Source organism: Bos taurus, chromosome 12, assembly GCF_002263795.3.
Source record: "Bos taurus isolate L1 Dominette 01449 registration number 42190680 breed Hereford chromosome 12, ARS-UCD2.0, whole genome shotgun sequence".
In the NCBI taxonomy this organism is placed as follows: Eukaryota; Metazoa; Chordata; class Mammalia; order Artiodactyla; family Bovidae; genus Bos; species Bos taurus.
Window position 1 is genome coordinate 2,429,633 of NC_037339.1, and position 20,288 is coordinate 2,449,920.

Genomic DNA, 20,288 nt, shown 5'->3' on the forward strand with positions numbered 1-20,288 from the left:
ATAGACAGCTTTTTGCTTGTAAAATGCTCTTATTAGTTATGGCAGTCATATTAATATTTGAATAGAAAAATAACCTGTTTCTCCCCTATTTATTTTCTTTGTATTTAGATACATAGCCATTTATCTTTGTGCCTAGAAATATTAAAACTGGGTTTGACAGATCAGGTGTGACTGAAGCTATTTATACAATTATAGTTTTCAGTACCAAAGTGTTTACTTTGATATTTTGCCAAGGGGATATTGCCAATGAAAAAATAACTAATTTATTCCAGGTTTTCACTTTTTTCTATGTATTCTGTATCTTCTGCCTCTGAGCTGCCTGTCTTCTTTGAAACCATATCGTCTTATCACAGTCTCCAATGTTAGTAACTTTCAGAAATCTGCTTTCTTTTCTCAGCTTTTCATCTGTTTTCAGTTCACACCCCTGAGTCTCACTGATCCATTCCATTCACCCCTTTTGGCTGAATAACTGAGCCTCCCCCTAAGGGAGCCGCCATGTGAGAGTAGTGATGAGTGAACTCTTGATTCTCCTTTTGGAGCTATATAGTTTTTCCCATAGCCCTAATCCTGCTCATTGTTTTCAAGAGACCAAGCATTTCTCCTCCTTCCCCGGTCCACTTCCACTGCATGTCTCCCATCACCTGGAACCGTGAAGCCTGGGGGGGACCCCATGCTCAGCCGGTTGCAGACTATTCTCCTGCTTCAGGTCCCCTGCCCCAGAGCTGATCTGGGCCTGTGGTGTGGGACCAGGGTTCTTGTCTGGGATCTGGTGACAACTGAGGCCTTTTTGTGACCTCGGGCAAGTAACTCATATTTTCTGTACTTGACACAGAAAAACCTGGGCTTGATACATGTTTCCTCATTGATATAATGAGATGGTTAAACTTCATATTCAAGAGCCTATAAATGTGGATGCTGTAAATTTTTGATACTCTTTATTGGAGTCTTAAAACGCCAGTAGTTAGCAAAGCTGGAAAGAAAAGCAACCACAGTTATGCAGATGATGTCTAGTTTATAGCTGTCTGCCCCAACCTTCCACCCCGCCTGAAGGCTGTGGTCGGCTTCAGTGGTCATATACTTTACGTTGAGATGATTCTTACTGGCTTCTCTCAGTGTCACCGAGAATGGTTATTCAATCGGGTGCACTTCCTTTTATCCTCTGAAGGCTAATGTTATGATAATCTAATGAACAAAAAAATGGTAATTTAAACATATAACGTAAACTTTAATAGCAGTTGTGCTAAGTGAAAACTCGGAGAAGGCAATGGCACCCCACTCCAGTACGCTTGCCTGGAAAATCCCATGGATGGAGGAGCCTGGTAGGCTGCAGTCCATGGGGTCGCTAGGAGTCAGACACAACTGAGCGACTTCACTTTCACTTTTCACTTTCATGCATTGGAGAAGTCAATGGCAACCGACTCCAGTATTCTTGCTTGGAGAATCCCAGGGATAGGGGAGCCTGGTGGGCTGCCGTCTCTGGGGTCGCACAGAGTCGGACACGACTGAAGTGACTTAGCAGCAAATGAAAACTAGAAAAAAATTAAAATGCTTAGTACTTTAAAGATATATTGTCATAAGATAGAATAACCAGAAAGCACTAACAAATAAAAAAATTATATGTATATATAGAATAAAACATTATTAGTAGCATTTATTGTTTAAAATATTCAATTATAGAAGTAGAAAACTGTTACATTTTGTGCCTCTACTAGCTACTTACACATTTATAACTGCATATTCTAGAATTTTCTGCAGTCCTTAAATTATACCTTAAATAAATGAACCTTAAAATTTATGTGGAATCTTACTCCACATAAAGAAAAAGGTCACATTTTTAATCAATCTGATTAGAACATAATGTAAAATGAACTAGAATAAATTGTATAACCATGTACCATGGAACTATGATTTTTAACGGAAAATGTAGTATGAAAGAAGAGATTTTGAAAGGAGATTCTTTATATAATTTTGCAGCTATTTTTGAAACTTTGAAAATAGAAAAAGAATAAAGAGAAAATATAATTAAAAAAGACTTTTTCAGTTCATGGCTCTCGGCAACAAAGAAAGCTTTGTCGTCTTTGACTTAATTCTGACATAAACCCTTATGAAAGGTGGCGTAGGTTGTGTTAGTGATCAGAACCATTCGTGAACAGGATTAATCTTCTCGGAAAAATGCAGCTTTACTCGACATCTCTAGGAAATGAGATCAAACACAGACTTCTAATGGCAAAAAAGCGACATCACAAATATAGATGGCACTAATAATCTGACATCCTGACTCATACTTGAGGAAAGCCAGTCTTTTAGAGAAAGGGTGTTGGTCCTGGCTTCAGAAGGCACGCCAGCAGTGGGCGGGGAGTGTCTAAAGGTGCTCTCCTCTGGGCTCCTGAGCTGCGGTCAGGCACTCTGTTTCTTGCCCCTCATTTCTCTGTCACTGCAGGGGTTAGGGGATGGTTTCGGGAAGGTAATGATTATTTCCCTTCATTCTCACAAGTCCTTAGAGGACAGTGCCCGTAGGGCAGGGATGTAAGCCACAGTTGGCTTCTTATCTGGCCCTCAGGGGCCAGGTTTCAGATTCTGGCACTGGGATCCCAAGCTCAAGTTCCCTGCAGAACCCTGCACTCTCCTGGCTAGTATTCGACAGAGTTACCATCAGCATGGGTAACTGGATTTTGTGAAAATTTTCATTCTTACTAATAGCCTCCTTTATTCTTATTTGTCTTTGTATGTTAGTCGCTCAGTCGTGCCTGACTCTTTGTGATCCCATATTTCTCTTTAACGCATCCTTATTGTTGGCAACATGTATATCCTGCTTTATCAGTGACCTTTGCATAAACATTTTCACTGGTTTTACTCTCATTTGAGGCAGTTCATGATATGGCTGTGTGTGTTTTTTTTTCCCCCACAGCAGTACTTCTCATTATTTCTCAGCATGAAAGATTTTAACCAAATCAGTCTGTTTGGATAATAGACTTGATTATCTGGTTTCATAACTATGTAAGTGGGTTTGTATCTTTTTTTAATCCTTTTTTTTTTTTTTAATGAATTTCTTTTTAGTTTAGAAACTCATTTTCTTCCTGTCTCTTTACTCTGTTTCCATTCCATCTTTCCCCAGCCGTCCTTTAACTATCTGGTAGCAGAGAAGAGAGGAGAAAGCCATGGTGTCCATTGCATGGCGTATGCTGATACATTAAACTCCACAAGAGTTTAATTTATTGTTTTTATTTAAAAAAAAAAAAATTGAAGTGGCCTTGGTTTCTGATTTGCAGGTTGAAGTAGTGAAGAGTGCTAGATAAACTTTTTTTAATGTGACATCTAACATATTTTGCAACTAGTAGAAAGGTTGAGTCAAAGTGTAGTGACCTTCATTCTTTCATTAGGTCTGTTGCTTAAAGATACTTACCTCAAACATTATTTTTCTTACAATGATTATGATGATGATGACAATAGTCACAGAAGTAGTATTACTCTTATGTAAGTTATATAAGCAAGTGCATCAGGAATTGTTCAGTGTAATGCCTAGCAGATATTCAGTCAATATTATTTAAAATTTAAGGTTATTTGACTTTTTTCTTTATGTAGACCAGAAGATATTTCAGAATGTGATAGGTTACTGCTGTTGAGAAATAAATTGATTTTTAAAAATGTAGAGACAAGCCTTTTAGTTGAGGATCAAGATAGGAAGATAAAATGTATACATTTTCTAAAAAGTAAAGGATTATCATTGGTTGAGGTTAAGGAAAGGCACTCCACTAATAAAATTTTTACTATCCTTCATCTGAAAATATTAACCAATACAAAAAGACAAGGAAAAGACTTCTATACTAGGAATAAGGAGATGAATGTGCGGTTATTTGCTGATACCTGGATAACCTATGACAACCAGTAAAATAATTACTAGGATGGATACATTTTAGCTCTTGACATGTGGAAGTACAAGAGCTCCTCAAACTGCACATGTTTAAAACTGGACTGGGTCAAAAATGTTCCTCATTTGTTGCTCAGTCATCATCTGCCTGATTGCTTAAACCTGAGGGTCCCTTTCTTTCTCCATTAGTCTGCAGGTACACAGGTACATGCGCATATACATACAACAGAGCTTTACTGAGGTCCTGCTGTGTTCCAGGCTTGGGGCTAAGTATACACTGGTGAACAAAGTAACTGCCTCTAACAGCTTGCTTTCTCATGCAGGGAGAGAGACACTATCAAATTCATGTTATGTGGGAGTAAGGGCTTCAGAGGAGGAACCAGGCAGAGCGCTGGTGATGGGGCACACCAGGCGGGAACACGTGCTGGTCTGTGTGAGGGAGCACACCTGTGCTGCTGGGGTTTAACAGGAGTCTTTCGCTCTGTGTCCTGAAGAGACTGCAGCTGGTCAGACTTGGAAGTGGGGAGACTAGTTAGAAAGCAGTTGTGATACAGGTGAGAAAGGATAGTAGCTACAAGCAGTGTGGGGGAATGTAGTAGCCAGGGATCCAGTAAGGGGTGCTTATTTTAGTGAATATTTTGAGTTAGAATTGACAGGATTCACTCTTGGTCTAGATGTAGTTAGGGGTTGGTGAAAAGAAGGGTGACTTTAAGCTTTGTGACTTGAGCAGTCGCAATAAGAGTGTTCCCATTTCTCGTGGATTGCTACCACTCCCCTCTGTCTTGCCCTTCTACCGTTACTTTGTGCCAGGCTTTCAATTCACCGGCAGTGGGCTGCGTTGTTTTCTAAAATATAGTTCTTTTGATGTCTCTCTCATGCTTAAGACTTCAGTGGCTTCACGTTGCTCTAAGAAAAGCCAGAATTCTTCAGTCAGTCAGTTTAGTCGCTCAGTCGTGTCAGTTGATCAGTCGTATCCGACTCTTTGAGACCCCATGGACTGCAGCATGCCAGGCCTCCCTGTCCATCACCAACTCCAAGAGTTTACCCAGACTCATGTCCATTGAGTTGGTGATGCCATCCAACCATCTCATCCTCTGTCATCCCCTTCTCCTCCTGCCTTCAATGTTTCCCAGCATCAGGGTCTTTTCCAATGAGTCAGCTCTTTGCATCAGGTGGCCAAAGTATTAGAGTTTCAGCATCAGTCCTTCCAGTGAACACCCACGACTGATCTCTTTTATGATGGACTGGTTGGATCTCCTTGCAGTCCAAGGGACTCTCAAGAGTCTTCTCCAACACCACAGTTCAAAAGCATCAATTCTGCTCTCAGCTTTCTTTATAGTCCAACTCTCACATCCATACATGACTACTGGAAAAACAGTAGCTTTGACTAGACGGACCTTTGTTGACAAAGTAATGCTTAAAAGGTCTCACATATTCTGGTGCCATTTATTTCCACCCAATATTCTTTGTTCTTATTATCTTACTTGTTTCTGTGCCCTCGCAGAACCTGAATCACTATCCTTCCATAATCTGTGTCCTTCCTTCTCCCACCCCAAACATTTCTCACTTGCCTAATTCCTTTTCTCTTTCTAGCTTTTGTTTAGATATCATTCATTCCATAGAGACTGCCCCTTAAAAGTATGAGTTAATCTTCTTTAGTCTCCTGTGGTTCTTACCCAAACACTGTAGATATATCTACGTATGTACTTTAATTGGATTGGTTCTTAAATTTTTTGAGGCCAAGACATGTCCATTTTGTCTAGCATGTTCTTTTTTAGTTGGTGCTTAGTAGATACTTATTTGAATGAAAGAATAAATAAGTAAAGTGAATGACTATAAAACATACATGCAAAATTCAACAAAATTTCTATATTCTACCAGTAACTAGTAACAAAGTATAGTGGGGAAAGTTTGAGTTAATCAGTATGTCCAGAGACCTAGGAGTGTAATACTTACGGCACCTGACATTAACAATAAGTATGCAGGATGCCTATGCAGAATGCTGTGTTAAGTTGAAAAATTATAGACAGATGTCATGTTCATGATTAGGAAGTTTGGAAATTGTCAACATATCAGATTTACCTCAATCTGTTCACGAATGCCTTACAATTCAAATGGATTTATTTTTAGAACTTTGGATTGCTCTTAGGTTCATGTGGAAAATAAATGAAAAAAGTGAAGAATGTTTAAAAAGAAAAATAATTTGAACAGCCAATTAGTAAGATATATCATAAATCCTACAGTGCTGAAGGCGGGATGATAGTAGCCCAAGAGTAGTATGTGGAACCGTGGAGCAGAATTAGACGTCCAGGAAAGCAAATATAGACTAAAAGTGTAATGTAAAATCAGTTGAGAAAGATGGTTGATTATTCATAAAATGATAGAGATAATTAGTTAATAAACATTTTGAAAAACATAAAATTTGATCCCTGTTTCACACTATGGACCCAAACATGTAATTATAATGCTTTTCTGATATACAAAAATCTAATTATAATGTGCTATCTTATATATGAAGATTGTTTTTGAAGTTTCTTCAACATTAGTGATTTATTTATACACATCTAGCTAAACGATTTGGTCTGTTTTTTGTTTTCGAGATCCTGATTTTGTCTAGATGAATGACTTTCGTCAGAAGTGCTGTCCATGTGTACAAAGGAGAGGAACCAGGACAGGATCACTTTACTGGTTACAGCTGTTAACCTTGACTGTCATGTACTGTGCTGTAATCACAGTCCATATATTGTTCAGCAGGATGTATTTATTCTCTTACTTATTTTTTAGCAAGGACAGAGAGGTTAAATACATTTGCTGATTTTTAAAAGCTCAGATAAAGTAGGCTGAATATTAAAATTTGAGTATTTTTCAAGTATTTGGAAAACAAATTATAAACATTCTACTGTCCAGTTTTATATGTCTTTTTAAATAAATAAGGTATTTCAAACATAAAACCTCTGAGTGTTTGCTTAACACTCTTAGAGCTAACTCCTTAACCTATCCCAAGTGTCAGTACATTTATTTTTATGATCGTGTACTGTATATTGTTGAGATGAACTCACTGTGCTTATTCTTCACCTGATGGCTTTGGTTTCCATAGTGAACAACAACTTTGTTTATGTTTTTTCTGTTAGACTTTTAAATATTTACTCTTAGTTGTTTTTTAGGGAAAGAACTGCCAGACCCTATATGAAATAGTTTGGGTCTTGGGATGTCTACTATTCTTTTTCTAACTGATTTAAACTGTTTATGTGTTTTTTAAGATTATTTCATGACAAAGTTTATATCTTCTGACAGTTCAGTGCCTAACATGGATCTATCCTTGGTTTTACAGAGAAAAGAGAAGAGGAAGATTTTGAAGAGAAGAAAGCTATTAAGAAACGAATTAAGGAACTTAAATTTCTAGATTCCAAAACTGCCCAGAACCTTTGTAAGTATCAGATTTCAATATAATTAAATTAGAAAAACACACCATTGAACACACTGGTTCCTTTAAATTATGTCATTTTCTTTTTGACTTTTTTCATTTTCTGTTAATTTTATTATTATCACTTAGATTAAGAGTTAACTTTGCTTTCCTTTGACTCATAATTCCTGAAGGAATTATAAGTTAAGTTCTTCAAAAGATTAATGCATATTAGAAAATAAAGCTAGGAAAGGGATTTAAAATAAAAATATATTTCCCATTACTGAAAATAGACCTACCCTTTAAAGTCTTTCTTTTAAATATAACAATAAAGAATTATGGAATTTAGGTGATGACATCATATTTTGGGGAAAAAAATTGGTAGTGGATTTTTTCTTTTGTACCTCTGAAACTGTTATTTGTGATACTTGATCAGACACAGAGGAGTTTGGAATATTAATGGGAATAAGGATGGTGATTAAAATGAATTCTGTTATCCCATCTGAGCAGTTCAAAGCCTTTCCTCAAAAGTACTGCCTTGAAATATTTTAGATTTAATTACTGTTACAGGAGCTAAATACTTAGTATTGAATTGTCTTCCTGGCTGAATTGCTGTGGGAGAAGAGGGCAAATGGGTTTGCTTCTGACTCATTTCAGCTGCATCTTAAATGCGTCAAAGACACTTCTGTTTGGAACTGAGATAATGTAATCTGGATATATTACTTTTTGATGCTACAAGATGGATAAAATGTGGAGAATTTAGAGGCAAGAAGAGCTAACGTACTCTGCCGTTCAGTTATTAAGTGCTTAAAGTGAGCTTTTCGCAATCACTTGGACAAAACAGTCCTTGGCGAGAGGATGAGCCTCCATGCTGTTGATGCAGGAGGGAGTTAGAGCAGTGTCCGGAGAAGGCGGGGTTGACACTCCTTTGTGAAAACTCTGGAAGCCTCTTCTTACCCTGCTCACTTTTGGCAGAGAGCTGTCTCTTTTTCTGCAGTGTACGCCTGACAGGATATAAGCTTGACAAGGTCCTATGGACAGTGTGAAGAAATTAGTGTTCTGGCAAAAGCAGTGTTTTCATTTCTGGGCACCTGCTGATTGTGCATAGCTGCCGCTTTGCAGTGGAGCCATGTGGCTTGGTTGGGCCCAGGAAGGTGCCAGCAGGGATGCGGCGTGGAGGACTTACCTGCTGTGGGACCAGCTCCAGGGCGCTCTGCCTGCACTCAGGGCATTGTCCTCCCAACGTGAGAACTGTAAGGCAGGGGGCCTGTGTTCCTGTTGTCTGCTGAACATGTGGTCTAAAGTAGAAAGGTATTGGGGCCGGGAGGTTAGACCAGTGAAATTTTGGTATTTGTTGTTTCAGGAAACTTCCCTCTTAAAGGAAAGGAAAAGCATTACTAACTTCAGTCAGTTCAGTTCAGTTCAGTCGCTCAGTCGTATCCTACTCTTTGCGACCCCATGAATCGCAGCACGCCAGGTCTCCCTGTCCATCACCAACTCCCAGAGTTCACTCAGACTCATGTCCATTGAGTCAGTGATGCCATCCAGCCATCTCATCCTCTGCCGTCCCCTTCTCCTCCTGCCCTCAATCCCTCCCAGCATCAGACTCTTTTCCAATGAGTCAACTCTTCGCATGAGGTGGACAAAGTACTGGAGTTTCAGCTTTAGCATCATTCCTTCCAAAGAACACCCAGGGCTGATCTCTTTCAGAATGGACTGGTTAGATCTCCTTGCAGTCCAAGGGACTCTCAAGAGTCTTCTCTAACACCACAGTTCAAAAGCATCAATTCTTCAGTGCTCAGCCTTCTTCACAGTCCAACTCTCACATCCATACATGACCACAGGAAAAACCATAGCCTTGACTAGATGAACCTTTGTTGGCAAACTAATGTCTCTGCTTTTGAATATGCTATCTAGGTTGGTCATAACTTTCCTTCCAAGGAGTAAGCGTCTTTTAATTTCATGGCTGCAGTCACAATCTGCAGTGATTTTGAGGCCAAAAAATAAAGTCTGACACTGTTTCCACTGTTTCCCCATCTATTTCCCATGAAGTGATGGGACTGGATGCCATGATCTTCCTTTTCTGAATGTTGAGCTTTAAGCCAACTTTTTCACTCTCCACTTTCACTTTCATCAAGAGGCTTTTTAGTTCCTCTTCACTGTCTGCCATAAGGGTGATGTCATCTGCATATCTGAGGTTATTGATATATATATATACCCCTTTTCCTATTTGGAACCAGTCTGTTGTTCCATGTCCAGTTCTAACTGTTGCTTCCTGACCTGCATACAAATTTCTCAAGAGGCAGATCAGGTGGTCTGGTATTCCCATCTCTTTCAGAATTTTCCACAGTTTATTGTGATCCACACAGTCAAAGGCTTTGACATAGTCAATAAAGCAGAAGTAGATGTTTTCCTGGAACTCTCTTGCTTTTTCCATGATCCAGCGGATGTTGGCAATTTGATCTCTGGTTCCTCTGCCTTTTCTTAAACCAGCTTGAACATCAGGAAGTTCACGGTTCACGTATTGCTGAAGCCTGGCTTGGAGAATTTTGAGCATTACTTTACTAGCGTCTGAGATGAGTGCAATTGTGCGGTAGTTTGAGCAATCTTTGGCATTGCCTTTCTTTGGGATTGGAATGAAAACTGACCTTTTCCAGTCCGGTATCCACTGCTGAGTTTTCCAAATTTGCTGGCATATTTAGTACAGCACTTTCACAGCATCATCTTTCAGGATTTGGAATAGCTCAACTGGAATTCCATCACCTCCACTAGCTTTGTTCGTAGTGATGCTTTCTAAGACCCACTTGTCTTCACATTCCAGGGTGTCTGGCTGTAGATGAGTGATCACACCATCATGATTATCTGGGTCGTGAAGATCTTTTTTGTACAGTTCTTCTGTGTATTCTTGCCACATCTTCTTAATATCTTCTGCTTCTGTTAGGTCCATACCATTTCTGTCCTTTATCGAGCCCATCTTTGCATGAAATGTTCCCTTGGTATCTCTAATTTTCTTGAAGAGATCTCTAGTCTTTCCCATTCTGTTGTTTCCCTCTATTTCTTTGCATTAATTGCTGAGGAAGGCTTTCTTATCTCTTCTTGCTGTTTTTTGGAACTCTTCATTCAGATGCTTATATCTTTCCTTTTCTCCTTTGGTTTTCACTTCTCTTCTTTTCACAGCTATTTGTAAGACCTCCCCAGACAGCCATTTTGCTTTTTTGCATTTCTTTTCCATGGCGATGGTCTTGATCCCTGTCTCCTGTACAATGTCACGAACCTCATTCCATAGTTCATCAGGCACTCTATCTATCAGATCTAGGCCCTTAAACCTATTTCTCACTTCCACTGTATAATCATAAGGGATTTGATTTAGGTCATACCTGAATGGTCTAGTGGTTTTCCCTAGTTTCTTCAATTTCAGTCTGAATTTGGCAATAAGGAGTTCATGGTCTGAGCCACAGTCAGCTCCTGGTCTTGTTTTTACTGACTGTATAGAGCTTCTCCATCTTTGGCTGCAAAGAGTATAATCAATCTGATTTCGGTGTTGACCATCTGGTGATGTCCATGTGTAGAGTCTTGTGTTGTTGGAAGAGGGTGTTTGCTATGACCATTGCATTTTCTTGGCAAAACTCTATTAGTCTTTGCCCTGCTTCATTCCGTACTACAGGGCCAAATTTGCCTGTTACTCCAGGTGTTTCTTGACTTCCTACTTTTGCATTCCAGTCCCCTATAATTAGTAACTTAAATAATGTCAAAACGTTCTGTACTTTGTGATTTTAAGAATGTTTTTTGTCTTGAAAACTGTTAATGGCCTCCATTATAAATTGTCTTGTTCGGGGTCCTAAAGAAATATTATCTTGAATATGATTCTTTTTAGGTGGGTTAGCTGTGGTAAGATAGCCTAAATAGCCATCTGAAAGTTGAATGATTGGTCTTTTGAGCAGTGTTCTTTAGTATTAGTTATGCATTACACACATATACTAAACAGGATTCCAGGTTCAAGTGCAGTAGTTGACGTGCTGGTTCAGGATGTGCCTGTTTAGTCTTTACTGCAGAGTCTCCTTGTCGGTAGTTCTGTTGACAGTGTATGTAGGTTGTTGGTAGCATGGCAGTTGAGTGACTTGAAAAAGATTGCTGATTTTGAAAATGGCTGTTTAGAGAATACAAAATAAAGATGGATACTGTTTGGGTTGCTGTAGCTGAGCATGTGAATCCATTCATTTAATTATTAGACACATTTTAAAGTATAAGATCAAAAGGTCAGAATTTATACCAGGTCATCATATTATGATGTAATCCATCTCGAATCATTCTTACCCTCTCTGAGTGTAGCAAGTGTTATGATTTAAGCTTTAAGAGGCTTTAGCAGCCTATAATCTTTACTGTAATTATAGTCTGATTCACAGCTGGTTTTTGTCTATGAAATTCAGTCTTCTGAGATACTGAATTCTGAGAAGAGTCACATGATGGTGACAAGACTCTGTCTTATCACTTAGAAGCCTAAGGTACTTTCTCTTAAATTTCTCGTAACTGAAACATTTCACAGAGTTTTGGGGAAGGATCTAAAATCTATTGATTTATTTACCTATTTGTTTAAAAATGGGTTGTGTGTGTTAGTCTCTCAGTTATGTCCAACTCTTTGGGACCCATGGACTGCAGTCTGCCAGGCTCCTCTGTCAATGGAATTCTCCAGGCAAGAGTACTGGAGTGGGTATATTTTGGGTTTCTGAAGTTTGTCCGAGTCTGGGTTCAGGGTAAAAGAATTCTAGCCATTCTAGGATGAAGAGATGGCTTGGGAGTTTTACAAGTTTCTATGCTTTACTAGATTTTTTTTGGAGTGGATATTAGAGCTGTAAAGGGGGGAAACCTGGAACCTAGAAATTAGTATAAAGGTTTAAATATTTATAAGTTCCCTTGCAGAAAACATGTATGACTGGTTCTAATATCTGCACATTCTACACTCCTTTACTGCACTCAGAACTTCCGACTGGGATCAATATAATCACATTTTAAGGGATAAGATGCATGTTAGTAAAAATATTCAGTTTAATGTGTATTTTGGATGCTTTAAATAAACATCTTATATTATTCTCCATAACTTTTAAATACAGTGTTTTAAAGATCTGTGCTTCTCTTTTGATTTGTGTGTTATGCATTAGTTCATTTTCAGCTCTTGTGTAATTTACTTGCTGTTCAGTTCAGTTCAGTCGCTCAGTCATGTCCGACTCTTTGCGACCCCATGAACCGCAACAGGGCAGGCCTCCCTGTCTATCACCAACTACTGGAGTTTACCCAAACTCATATCCATTCTACCATTCTTGCCCTTAGTTATGGCAAATGTTTTCCCAAAAGGTTATTCATAAGCAAAAACCCCCCCCCATATTTCAGTCTTTATAAATATATGTTATTTTAATCATGGAATAATACCTGAAAGTAGTGGATGAATTACAAATATAGAAGCAAGTTAAGTAAGTTATATCTATCTGCAAAGTTGATTTTTCTATTCAAATTTAACTTGTCTTTCATATATTATTGTTAAACATGTATTATTAGTTATAAATAGCATGGGTAACTAATGTTGCTTATATTTATATGATTAGATAACTGTGTAAGTGAGATCATAGAGGTGTTTCATCTGCAAAGTTAGGGGGTTCCCAGGGCTGCTGTCACTACTGAAACCAGTGGCAAGTTCAGGGGTCCCCAGGACCACTCTTAAGGTTGATAATTTGTTTGAAGGACTCATAGAATTGACTGACCGCTGTTTTACTCATGGTTATTACAGCAAAGTGATACAGAGGGAAAGGCCCGTGGGGCAAACGGCAAGAGGGAAGAGGCCCGTGGGGCCGAGTCCAGGAGAGCTGTAAGCATGGTGTTGCAGTTGTCCTCTCCCACTGGTGACAAGGACAGCACTGGCTTCTCCCAGCAGTGATGGGGGACACTTCTCACAGGTTATTGCCAGCAGGGACCCAAGCCTTGGTATTTAGTTTGCACTGGGTCTTGATATAGCTGATTCCCCCATATGTTTGACCTTAGTTTCCAGACCCTCCACAGTTCAGGCTAATAGGCTGTGGCCCAAATCTCCTAGTAAACAAAGACACTCTTACTAAGTAGGACATTCCAAGGGCTTACAGAGTACCTCATAGGAGCCAGACCTCACTTGGGTAAACTTAATCGTTTGCCACACAGTAAGAATCTGCCTGTAGGAGACCTGGGTTAGATTCCTGGGTTGGGAAGATCCCCTGGAGAAGGGAATAGCAACCCACTCCCGTATTCTGGCCTGGAGAATTCCACGGATAGAGGGGCATGGTGGGCTACAGTTCATATGGTTGCAAAGGGTTGGACGTGACTGAGCTGCTAACACATTCATTACTACTATGGGAGCCTGGTAGGCTGCCCTCTGTGGTGTCGCACAGAGTCGGACACGACTGAAGCGACGTAGCAGCAGCAGCAGCATGGCTGCTTTGGGGCTGCAATGGTAGAATTGAGTAGCTGTGACAGATTGTATAGGCTCATAAAACCTAAAATATTTACCAATGTGGTCATTTATAGAAAAAGTTTGGTAACCTCTACTTTGAGTATAGCGCTTCCCTGGAGTGGTAAAGAATTTGCTTGCTAATACAGGAGACATGGGTTTCATCCCTGGGTTGGGAAGATCCCCTGGAGAAGGAAATTTGCCTGGGAAATCTCATGGGCATAGGAGCCTGGCAGGCTGTAGTCTATTGGACATGACCTAGCAACTGAACAACAACAACTGCTACTATAAGTATATACCGGTTCTGCATTTGTACCAGTTTTCTCTTCCAATATCAGAGCTTTTGAATGTTCCCATTCTACCACCCCTCTAATACTTGGAGTTTTACAAGAAGCTAGTGTAGCTTTAAAGAAAAAAAAATACCGTGTTTAGGACTTGTTTAGCTTCATTGTTCTGATGATTTGTCTGTCTCTAAAATTTTGGAAAGTGACATTTTCTTTTTAAATATGCCTCTTCCCTGGTGTGTGTGTGTGTGTTCCTTTCAGAACTCCGAGACGACATTTTTAGGTGTCCATACTCATATTCCATGTCTCTTAACTTAGGATTTTTCCATCTCCTTGTCTTTGTGGTTTGGAGAACATCTCTGCTTATGTTACTTGTTTTCTCTTTATCTGATGTCTAATCCATATGAATTTTCTACTTCAGTAGCTAGATAATGCATATTTTTAAAGATTTTTTTTTCTCCCTCAAATACTTGTTTCTTTATAATACAGTTCTTTTGTTTCCTGCTCAATGTTTCAAACTTTTGTTTCATTTCTTTAAGTATTTTTTTCATTTTCTCCAGGTTTTCTAATTTCCTTTCTTTTGGGATAGATCAGAAAAGGATTTAAAGATTAAAGTAAAAATAACTTTTAAAAAACATTTCAAAGTTCTCTCCACTTTGCCATGCCACCTGAAATAAAAACTATGATTTATTTCTCCCTCAATTATTATGTTATGCTTCCATGTAATTCTTTCCTTTTAATCTTTTTTTTAAAGATACTCTTTATTTTTTATTGGAGGATAATTGCTTTACAATTTTGTGGTAGTCTCTGCTGTACATCATCACAAGTCAGTCACAATTTTATATATATATAAAATACAGAGTTTTCCATTATGAAATTTAAAAGTATTATTGAGAATTCAACATTTTTTACATTTTTTATACCTGGTATGGGCTTCCCTGGTGACTCAGATGGTAAAGACTCTGCTTTCAGTGCAGGAGACCCAGATTCGATCTATGCGTTCAGAATATCCCCTGGAGAAGGGATCTGTCTGCTCTGTCCATGGAATTCTCCATGGGATTCTCCAGGCAAGCCTCAGTATTCCTTTCTGGAGAATTCCATGGACAGAGGAGCCTAGCAGGCTATAGTCCATGGGGTCAGAAAGAATCAGACACATATAAAATAAAAAACTCCCTCTTGAGCCTCTCTCAATTCCACGCCTCTAGGTCATCATAGAGCACCAGGCTGAGCTCCCTCTGTTATATAGCAGCTTCCTTCTAGTTATCCATTTTACTAGATAGGAGTGTATATATGGTAATGCTACTTTCTTAGTTTTTCTACCCTCCCTTTTCCCCACTGTAGCCACCAGACCATTCTCTATGAATGCTTCTCCATTTCTTCTCTGTAAATAGTAGTGTTTTTCTAGATTCCATATTATGCATTAATATACAATATTTGTTTTTCCTTTTCTGACTTATTTCACTGTGTATAACAGGCTCTAGGTTTATCTACCTCCCTGCAACTGACTCAGATTCATCCCTCCATGGACATGGGTTTGGGTGGACTCTGGGAGTTGGTGATAGACAGGGAGGCCTGGCGTGCTGCAGTTCGTGGGGTCACAGAGTCACACAACTGAGCAACTGAGCTGAACTGAACTGAACCACAACTTCCTTATCTGTTTATCTGTTGATCCTTTTAATCTTTTTATTTAATGTTAAAACCTTTTCTACAATTTGTTATTGTGTCCATAGTTAGGTTTCAAATAGAATTTATTGTTTCTCAAAGGGAGTTTTAAGGATTGTGATTAATCTTACTAATCCTTCTAAACTTGCAATCCAGATAATATCTTAGCAATTTACCTTCTCAGTTTGCTTATTTCTGATGTTTAACAAATTACATATTATTCGTTGGTCATTTTTTCTTGCTGTTTTGAGTTATCATACATTTTTCTCCTTTGGATCTCACTGTATTCTGAATGAACTGGGGAAAAGCCTTCTGAATTTTGAGGCACATTCATCCCATTGTTTTAGGTGATTTGACATGAGTGTTTTCTTTTTATTTTGTCAGATATAAGTCTTTTCATATGTTTTTTCATTGATTATTATGAGTAAATTCTATAATCATAAATGAGCTAATTTTCCACGTTCAATTTCTTTTAGTATTCGTATGTTAATGTTTGGACTTCTCTTGTGGCTCAGCTGGTAAAGAATCCATCCGCCTGCAATGTGGCAGACCTGGGTTTGATCCCTGGGTTGGGAACATCCCCTGGATAAGGGAACGGCTACCCACTCTAGTATTCTGGCCTGGAGAATTCTGGCCTGGGTCACAAAGAGTCGGACACAACTGGGCGACCTTCACTTCATTTCATATTAATGTTTACATTTAATCCTAGGATCATATGCAACTTGCTTTATTCATGATGTATAGATTTAGATTTTATTCCCTCTCGGTTATTCATTAATTATCTCTTTAAGATCATATAATATTTTTGTGCTTTCTGGTGTCTACTAATGGGTTATCCTTTAGTAATTCCAGAAATCTCTTTTGCAGTATCATTTAGCTCATTTGTTCCTTCTTGTTCTTGCATTATTGAAGATTATACATATTATTATTTCTAGCAGCATATCCCACATTTATAACTGTTGAGTTCAATATGTGTGAATGAAGCTGATGATAAGAACACAAATGATGTTCTTATTATTCATCTCTAGTTGATCCATGGTATCCTCAGGAATATAGTCTTACTCCAAGAAAGAAGCATCATGTTTTCTCAATTTCATGAAAAATAGTGTTTTTATTTGAAAATACCTACAAATAAATGATAACAAGTTTGGTATATAAAAGTAGTGGGTAGTGGTAATGAGGTCTGAGTGTGTTCAAGAAGTAACATCTATCACTGGAGAAAAGAAACAATAGTAGTAGAATAAGGGGGAACCAGTAAAACATTAAATCTAATGCTCTGAAAATATTCTTATACACTTCAGTAACTTTTGAGAAGATCATTGGGTTTGAACATGTATGTATGTAAGATGTATGAGGTAGGCGTGAGTTAGTTGATCAGTGTGTCTGATTCTTTCTGACCCCATGGACTGTAACCCACCAGGCTCCTCTGTCCATGGAATTAGTGGATGTATATGGCAGTGGATAGTGGAAGAATAGTGGATAGCTGCTGGTATTCTTGCCTGGAGAATTCCACGGACAGAGGCGCCAGATCCCTTTTCCAGGAGATCTTCTCCACCTAGAGATCAAACCCAGGTCTCCTGCATTGCAGTCAGATTATCATCTGAGCCACAGGGAAGCCCATGTGAGGTATAAAAAATGTAAATAATGTTGAATTCTCAATAATACCATTTTATCCCTTCTAGTCCATTTGGATAGTTTCCATTAAAATTTGTGTTCTAATATTGCATATTTAAGCTTTAGTTCTATGCAGAATGTATTTCTCTGGCATATTGTCTGAACATGAGGGTGCTCTTATGACTTGTAAAAGTGTTGTGCACTGCTTAGCAGTTTTTTTGTTTTAATTGGAGGATGATTGCTTTACAATATCGTGATTGTTTCCGCCATACGTCAGCATGAATCAGCCATTTGTGTACATGTGTCCCCTCCCTCCTGAACCTCCCTCTGCCTCCCTCCCACCCAACCCCTCTAGGTTCTCACGGAGCACTGACTTTGGGCTCCCTGAATCATACAGCAGATTCCCACTAGCTATTTATTATATCTGAAAATGTTTGTTTCAATGTTACTCTCTCAAATCGTCTCACCCTTTCCTTGCCCCACTGTGTACAAAAGTCTGTCCTTTATGCCTGCATCTCCTTTGTTTCCCTGAAAATAGGATCATCAGTACCAGCTTTCTAGATTCCATAGATATGCATTAATGTATGATATTTGTCATTCTCCATCTGACTTACTTCACTCTGTATAATAGGCTATAGGTTCAGCCGTCTAATTAGAACTGACTGAAATGCATTTCTTTTTATAGCTGAGGAATATTCCATTGTGCATATGTACCACAACTTCTTTATACATTCATCTGTCAGTGGACATGTAAGTTGCTTCCATGTCCTGGCTACTGTAAATAGTGCTGTGGTGAACATTGGGGTACATGTGTCTTTTTCCATTATGGTTCCATGAGGGTATATGCCCAGTAGTGGGGTTGCTGGGTCATATGTTAAGCAATTTTCTGGGAAAAAAAAAACAAAACTTTTTTAAACTATTTAGTAAGGGCAGAAGATATTATGTAGACTAATAACACACACGTCTAGATAAATATTATGTGTACATATTGGGGTTTTATGGTTCTTTTCATTACAATATGATACCTCTATAGTGTACTAATCCATTTCAGTTTTTAAAAAATCATATCAAAATTGGCACATTCCTATATTAGGCTAGTAACTAAGGATTAAAAATCATCCTCAGAACCAACATAATATAGAACTGTTGTTTAAATGTAGTTCTAAAACTGAGGAAGAGTAAGAAATGTGTTACTGAAAGATTCCTCCACAGTAGTTATATTGAATATTTAAAATTTCTCTTTTTATGAATCATTTTTTATTTTATATTTAGAAGTACATCTCAGATTCTTTTCTTACATCTGTAAAGCAGTTATCCTTCAATTAAAAATAAATAAATTAAAAAAATATTCTTTCCTTACCTTCTTTACTATGGCTCTTTTTTTTTCCCCTCCTCTTAGCAATCTTCCTGAGCTCTTTCCGGGTGCCATACGAGGAAATCAAAACTGATGATATTGGAAGTGGATGAAACACAGTTGGCAGAGTCTATGATTCAGGTAAACAAACAGACAGAGAGCTTAAATTCCTATATTTCATTGCAGGCTTCTCATTAAGCAGAAATCTGTAAGTGAAGCAAAATTATTAAACCAAATCATTCAACTGGAAAATCTTCGCTGCATAATTACTTTTAGCATAAGTTCTGCGTTGCCAGGAGATAGAGCTTTGCATGTTCTTGTAACTGCAAACTAAATATAATGCTATCAAATGATTACATTTCAGTTATTTTAAATGACTGTTTCTGAAAGGCAGATTGTTTACTTTTACATATATGTATTTTTTTTTACAGTTAAGTCTAATAATATGCTAATTTAAATTTATTTGTATGATTTATAAAGTCATACATGGCTTGGGCTTGTATGACTTATAAAGTTGTATTTTTGTTTGGTAAAGAAGATTGAGGGAGTTTTCTCTTTATTTAGAATTACTGTTACTAACAACCCTTACTTGAGTCATTTGTGTTTCCATGAATACTAGAAATTGTTTGCATAGTATTCTCAGTCATTCAGAAGGCTGGAACTTCTTGGTTTTTTCCGTCCTGTCTTCTAAATGTGGTGTAAATATATAATTCCATCAGTGACTTTTGCTAACTCTCAGACTCTTTAAACTACTTAACTCAACAACCTTTGTTCAAGCTTGTTTTTCTTCCAGCAGTTTCTCATAGTTTTTGTCTTTATTCCTTTTGATTGTGTATGTGCTTTATTCCTGGGATTAGATTTCCAAGTTCTTCCACTAAAATGTTTCTACTTAATGCATATGTAGTTTTTATAATGCATTTGTAAGTATTATAAATATATAAATATTTATATTTAGACAGTAGCTTTTAACTTGATTATATAAATATTTTGCACGATCATGTCTTGTTGTTTGAGTGGAAAAAAGTTTGGATTTTAAAATTCATGTCCGAAGAATATTCAGTTCCACATAATTTATTAACATATTACTTCTTTATTACTGTTTTAACAATTTACCACAAATTTAGTGGCTTACTATAAAACAAATATATTGCATTTTTGTAGCACAGAAGTCTGGTGTGGCCTTACTGTGCCAGAGTCCAGGTGTTAGCCGACTTGCATTCCTCTCTGGAGGCTTCAAGCTGTTTTTGTTTTCCAGCCCCTGTGACTGCCCGCATTCCTTGGCTGGTGGACACACTCCTTCATTTTTTCTCAGCCAGTGCCTTTGAAGCTCTGTTCCTCTGTTCACAGAAACCTTGTAGAGGTGGCCTCTGTTCACATCTTCCTCTTACTATTGTGCTCTCCCTCTTCCACTTTTTATGACCTTTGTGGTTATATTGGGCACATCCGGATAATCCAGGATAATCTCTCTGGTTTAGGGTGAGCTGATAGCAACTTAATTCCATTTTAAACCTTGGTTCCCTTTGTTGTGTAAGTTAATATTTAATAAGTTCAGGGAATTAAATGAAGAGCTCTTAGTGGGGTTGGGTCATCATTCTGCTTACCACACTTGGTAAATATAAATCCAGTCTTATGAA

At 38.1% G+C, this 20,288-nt stretch overlaps 1 protein-coding gene and 1 long non-coding RNA gene across 2 annotated transcripts in view; one reads left to right on the top strand and one right to left on the bottom strand.

Moving 5' to 3' along the window:
* DIAPH3 (diaphanous related formin 3) overlaps nucleotides 1-20,288 on the top strand; it is a 563,614-nt gene that overhangs the window by 248,799 nt on the left and 294,527 nt on the right. The window contains 3 exon segments of the mRNA NM_001192614.2: nucleotides 7,200-7,295; nucleotides 18,700-18,743; nucleotides 18,745-18,795. Of these exon segments, the coding sequence (NP_001179543.2) occupies nucleotides 7,200-7,295; nucleotides 18,700-18,743; nucleotides 18,745-18,795 (191 nt within the window).
* On the bottom strand, nucleotides 1,202-18,871 carry LOC112449030 (uncharacterized). Its single transcript, XR_003037477.2, has 2 exons — nucleotides 18,661-18,871; nucleotides 1,202-1,529 (listed from the first exon to the last, which is right to left on the bottom strand). It is a non-coding gene; the product is annotated as an uncharacterized lncRNA (long non-coding RNA).